Raw genomic sequence first — 6494 nt, 5'->3', positions numbered from 1 at the left:
TGCCATCTCAGTGTGCCCTGGGGCCAGGGGCCGGCGCAGCAGGCTCAGGGATTGAACCCCTGGCCCCTACACCTGCTTGCAGGCGCTTTTGGCCGGCCCCTCAATTCTATTCTTTTTTTTTTTTTTTTTTAATGTGTAGACCCCTTATCCCAACTTTTAATTTCTTCTACCTTTAAGTACACTGTACTTAATGTACACGTGTGTACTTCTTGTTTTGTAGTCTTTACATGTTGTATTTGGGTCTGGTCATACAAGTGAACATACAGTGCCTCTCTCTTGACTAATCAAAATCTTTGTTGTAGGTGGTATTTTGCGATGATTTGTGTATCTGGAGTCTTCTCAGTTACATTCTCTGTGATATTTGCCTATGTAGCTGATATTACTCAGGAGCATGAACGAAGCACTGCTTATGGATGGGTAAGAAAGTCTGCTAATTTTTAAACTGGAGAAACAGTTAACATTCTATTAATTACCAAAAAGTAAGATTTAAAATAAGATTATAGATAGAACTGGTAAGGTTAGAACCTCAGCAGTCTGTTGTAACTGTATTGCTGGTGTGGTTCAGTAACTCACTTAGGACTTAGTACAGTACTGTAGAAAACAGACCTTTCATTAATTAGTTATTAAATAACCCAAGATATAGGGCATTCTGAAAATATAGTATTAGATTATTTTATAGTTATTTTCAAGTGGTTTGAGGAAAAGATAGCATGTATATGTTGGGTGAGCACATGTGGGCACATGTTCCATGCCCAGGCCACCTCCTACATAGGAGTGTGTGTTGTCCTTTCTCTCTAATTCCTCTGAGTTTGCAGATGTTCACAGTAAGAATGTGAAAGAAGAAAGATGATCTGGCATAATTGTGGAGGGTGGTAGACTGGAGAGTGATGAGTGAGAGAATTCCAGACAGTTTCTTGCCTTACCTTGGTCATGCTTTTTAAGTTCCAATTTCCTGGAATGGGATCAAGTATCATTCAGTGTTGACCAAATGAATAACTTCATGAATCATAGTGGTGGACATAGTACAATTTTCACTTTGTTGATTTTCAACAATAGTAGTTTGAAAACTCAACCCCACTTCCCTTTTGGCTCCTACTTGCTTTTTAGTTATGCTTCCTTCTCTTCTCCCATGAATGTCTGCTATGCCCTATCTTAATATGAGGACATCTGCAGAGTACTGTGTAGGACAAAGGGAGAAGCTATTGGGAAGGCTTCAAGGAAGGGTTCAGCGAAAGCAAGATACTCTGTCGGCCATAAGGGATGGTCACAATTTTCTAACAACATAAAAATACAAAAGTTGTATATATTAATATGAAGTACCATGCACTATTTGGATGCATAGATAAACTGCATAATGTTTGAGTCAGTTTAAACATATATTGCCTTAGGAGGTTATACTGGTAGGATTCTTCGGTGAAATTTTTATTAGGTGTTTGTTCCTTGCTTTCATCAAAAGCATTCACAAAGCTGCTGTGCTGAGAAATGCTTTAGGAAAGATTTCTGAGTCACCAGAAGTGACTATGACTTAATTACTCTTTAGCTCACCTCTTCATCATAAAAGCACAAGCAGGATTATTGCCCACTCATAGAGGGCTGAGACCCGTCCACATGCAAATGTCTTAGCTGAGATGGAACTGTGCCAGCAACCACAGCCAGGCTGCAGCCAGTGTAGTGAATAGGCTGTGAATCAGGGCCAGGACCTGGGCCTTTGGCATTCATCCCGTATTACTTCCATGATTTGTTGGTCAAGTTGTAAAGGACATTTTGAGACCCATTAAAGAACAACATATAAAATATGTGCATTCCTTCCTGAAACTCTTCTTGTAAACTAAGAAAGTGCTAATTCTGTTAGGACTGTAGCAATGAATAGTCCCATTAGTAACTAAGCTAATACTTGCTGGGAAATTGTTGTGGTGAGGTCATCCTTTTATTTTCCAGAGTCCTATTGAATGTTAAATGAAAGAGGGACTTAGATTTTTTAAAAAATTACATAAGCCCATAAGTTTTAAGAAAAAAATATACTATTTTGCGTAATTTTGTGAAATCAGTCACAGACCTTAGAGTACCTGAGGACACTGCACATTGCTCCCTTCACCCTTACGTAGCTACCCCAGTGCTCCACAGCACTGGAGAATGCAGTACTGCTCTCTTATCCATTTGCATGTTATTGCAACTTACAATGCTGTTATGGTTGCTTTGACCTTAAATAAAGTAGGAAAATTTAAAGGTCAGAAATTGTGTTATCTTTTACATCTGGATAATAGCTACTAGATAAATAATGAAGGAATTTTTGTTTCCCAACTAGGAATTCTCTACATTCTGTTCCTCCCTCGCTCCCTCCCTGTCTGTCTCTGTCTCTCTCTCTCTCTCTCAAAATATATTTGGTTTTTATAATTTTAGTGTAATACTAATCTCAGACATTCATTCTTTTATTTCTGGCAGTACTGAGGATTGAACCCAGGGCCAAGAGTCACATATACACAAACACACACACACACACCCGGGTGTCCCCTCTCCCTCATTCTCCTTTACTGGGTATGAATTCAGTGCCTTTTCATTGACCCATATCCCCAGGGTCCCCCACCTCTGTGTTTTGCTTTGTTGGAGACAGGGACTTAACTGTGTAGTCTAGGCTGACTTCAAATTCAGTGATTGTCCTGCCTCCCAAGTGCTGGGATTACAGATGTGTACCAACACACCTGGTAGGGGCGGTTTTGGAGTCAGGATCTCATTACGTTTCGTAGGCTGGGCTGAAACTTGTGATCTTCCTGCTTTGTAGTTCCTCAGAGTGCTGGGATTACAGGTATGTGCCACTGTGCCCAGCTGATACATTGTATCTTTATAATCATTCATGGGATGATAGATGAGGGGAAAATGTCAATAATTTACCACGAATTAGAATAATAATCATAGATAATGCTTTAGTTTTTCTGTAAGTATCTCTTAAAAAAAGTTTAACTTACAGATGTGCTTTTGCTACTTAATCTGTTTATAATTTGGAGATTATCCACTAAGCTTTTGAGTAGTCACATTGCATTCTGCAATGTAGCGTGTTGACGTGTTAGGTGAAGAGGCTTGATGGTGTGGCTTCAGGTTACGTGTGCTGTCCACTGGCTCTGTGGTCTGTTTGACAGCAGCCATGAGGTGACAGGGTTATAGAATTCACAGCCCTCTTAATAAGAAAGCTTCGACCTGTCCTTCAGCAAATTGTTTCATTTTTTAAAAAAGTTACAGCTTTTTTTCTCTTTATAAGAGTATTAGGGTCTCTTCCCCAGCCCCTTCTAAGATAGTAAAATGCTTGCCAAATTATAAAATGGTGAAACAGTACAGTGTTTTTGGAAGATTCAGGGTCCTTGAGAAATTTCTAGTTTTTATCATCAGCTCTGCAGAAATTGTCTCTATACCCTTGTCAGTACATTTCCATTTCCCAATTAAAGAAGACCTAAGAGAATATTTTATCTCTGAAGAAAATTTTCACAATTTTAATGAAAGTTTTCACAGTTCTAGTATTTTTTTAATTTTTATTTATTATTTATTTAAATGTATGTGGTGCCAGGGATCAAACCCCAGTCCCTGTGCTTGACTAAGCAGGCGCTTAGTCTGCTGAGCTATCTCACTGGCCCTACTCTTGTTAATTTTTATGCTAAAGATCTCCATAATATCTCCAGTTTAAAGTTTATGAACAAACTCTAAAACAGAATTACTTTAATCTCTTTCTTCTTTAAAATTTATGTGAACACATTTTGTCTTGTTTAAAATTAGGGAGGGATGTTACTACAGACCCTGGGTAGGGGATTTTTTCCACAGGTGTGTGCCTGTGGCAGTGGAAACCTGGAAAAAAAAAAAATATGCTTTCTCCACAGATACTGATCTGTGGGACCCTGAGTGACAGTGTGCTTTCCCTCAGGTCTCAGCCACCTTTGCAGCTAGTCTGGTCAGCAGCCCAGCCATTGGAGCGTACCTTTCTGCCAGTTATGGAGACGGCCTCGTGGTATTGGTGGCCACAGTGGTGGCTTTTCTAGACATCTGCTTCATCTTGGTGGCTGTTCCAGAATCTCTGCCAGAGAAGATAAGACCAGTTTCCTGGGGAGCTCAGATTTCTTGGAAACAAGCAGACCCTTTTGCGGTAAGTGAAAATATTGACTTTGTAAATATCTTTCTATGACAATAAAAGAATGTACCTGTAGCCTCACGGGTGCCAGCTGTTGGCCCATTTTCTTTCCAGTAAAAGTAGGAAAACGTTAATCACAAGTAAGCAGCTGGGATAATCTGTATACTAGGAAAAGTACTGAATTGGTACATAAGCCTAGCACATCATAGGGAAATGAGGGAAAGTAAAATGTCCTAGTTGGGGGTTCTCTGGTTGTTGTCATCCTTTTTTAAAAAATAAAATATTGCAGGTGAGCATTTGAGGTAAATTCATTTAAATTCAAAAAGGATAAATATATTTGGTCTAATTAGTAGTTTTCTGAGTTATTAGTGTACATCCACATAGCTGGAGGCTCTGAAATTACATTGTATAGATTAAACAGATTTTTGTTTTGTTTTCTACAGTCTCTTTTTGGAAGGGACAATGGGGAGCGTGTCACACTAATAACCAAGAAAAGTGCTCACAAAAGTGCAGCCATCAGCCTTCCCTCTTGCCTCTGATATAGCTTGACATTGTTCTTGAAATAAGCACAGGGGAAAAAAAGAACCAGAGACTTCAGTTTTGCTTTTGTCTCCTAAGTTCACCTCTTGAGAGGAAAATACCTATAATAATAATAACTCATCAGAAAAATATTTCTTTTTTTTTTTAAATAGTTTTTATTTTATTTTATTTATTTTGTGGTACCGAGGATTGAACTCAGGACCTTGTACTTGCCAGGCAAGCGCTTATTCTACTGAGCTTATCTCCCCAGCCCCCAGAAAAATATTTCAAATGTGCCCTAAGGGCATGATCTGGGGACGTTGCCTGTTTTTTGTGCCTTGCTAACTGAGAATAAGAGAGGAGTTGGGGAGGGAAGCGGGAGTAGACCTACAGAACCAGTTGGTGAGGCTTCCCACTTTTTTATCATGTAAGGCCCAAGTTATAGGTAGCAACTTCTCTGTGAGGTGAAGCTTAACTGTTGTCTGGTGTGTAGCAAGATCTGAAAAGGCATTAGTTCCTTTTGCTATTATGTGAATGTTGTAGAATGATGACCTAGAAGCTCTGCAGCCCTTCTCAATCATTGTGTTCCTTTAGTTTTTGTTCGCTAACTGTATGTAAATAAGAATTCTTTAAAAAAAAAACAAAAAAAAAAACAGTGACATGTAAAGTATTCTTGCTAGTGTGGAACATGCTTCATTGTCTGCCAGGTTTACCAGAGTATGAATTGAGTACTGTAAGGCAAATTAAATAGCAACATTTTGAAGAACAGAGTGAATTTGTGTGTAAACTTTTTATGAAACATAAAAACCAGGCAAAACTGGATATGACTTTAAAGCCGTATTATGAATCAAGAGAAATTACTTTCTTAAAAGGATTCTATGAAAATACATTTTCAGGATTTGTTTATAGGATGTTGAAGATCTATAAGCATATAAGCCACATTTGCTAACAAAGATGACCACATGTTCTTAAAAAAAGTTTTAATACTTAAGTGCATATTTCTGAAACGAAAACTTGTAACTTCACAGAAATGGTGATGAATTTAATGTTAAAATTTATTTCCTTTTGTAAGCCATTCAACTGCTATTATCCATCTTAATCAAAATAATGAAACCAGTATCACATTGGTGATACTTTTGTCTGCTGGCTTTTTTATGTTTTTCGTTTCTGCTTATTTCCAGTCATTAAAGAAAGTTGGGAAAGATTGTACGGTCTTACTTATCTGTATCACCGTGTTCCTTTCATATCTTCCTGAAGCTGGACAGTATTCAAGTTTTTTTCTGTATCTCAAGCAGGTAAGTAATGGGTACCTAGTAGCTTTTGAACATGAGGAATATTGGAGATTGGGATCTGCTTAAATATAACTTGGGAAACAACTAGAGAAGATAATATCAGCTTGCTTCTAGTTATAGACATAGGTCTTGATGGAGAATTAGTAAGCAGGAGCCTTTAATGCAGTGATGACTTGAAACATTACAAGAAGCTGGGCATGGTTGATCATGCATTACGAAGGAAACTAAAGCAAGAGGATTACTTGAGCCCAAGGTTTTGAGACTGTCTCAAAAAATAGAAAAGACGGGCTGGGGAGATGGCTCAGTGGAATAAGCGCTTCCCTGGCAAGCACAAAGGCCTGAGTTCAATCCCCGGTTCAAAAAAAAAAAAAAAAGAAAAGAAAAGAATAGTGACATACATACTACAGACAGCTGCCCTTGAAAATTACACAGAGAAAAGATTAGCAGAAACAAAGTGAGTGAATGAATGAATGAATGAATGAACGAACACACTTTTTTTTTTTAGTGTGACAACAATCCTTTGTGTTCCACCTATTTGTCCTGCCAGTGGCACCCACTAGCAAGCACAGCTC

General features: G+C 38.3%; 1 protein-coding gene across 1 annotated transcript in view; it reads left to right on the top strand.

The window, feature by feature from the left end:
- Positions 1 to 6494, top strand: part of LOC101571702 (hippocampus abundant transcript-like protein 1) — a 61815-nt gene that overhangs the window by 53338 nt on the left and 1983 nt on the right. The window contains exons 5-7 of the mRNA XM_012517481.2: positions 303 to 417; positions 3908 to 4126; positions 5812 to 5925. Of these exons, the coding sequence (XP_012372935.1) occupies positions 303 to 417; positions 3908 to 4126; positions 5812 to 5925 (448 nt within the window). The remainder of the gene's footprint in view (positions 1 to 302; positions 418 to 3907; positions 4127 to 5811; positions 5926 to 6494) is intronic.

Source organism: Octodon degus, unplaced genomic scaffold (genome assembly GCF_000260255.1).
Source record: "Octodon degus isolate 3935 unplaced genomic scaffold, OctDeg1.0 scaffold00184, whole genome shotgun sequence".
NCBI lineage: Eukaryota > Metazoa > Chordata > Mammalia > Rodentia > Octodontidae > Octodon > Octodon degus.
Note: the sequence above shows the minus strand (reverse complement) of the source record. Positions and strands in the feature narration are given on the sequence as shown.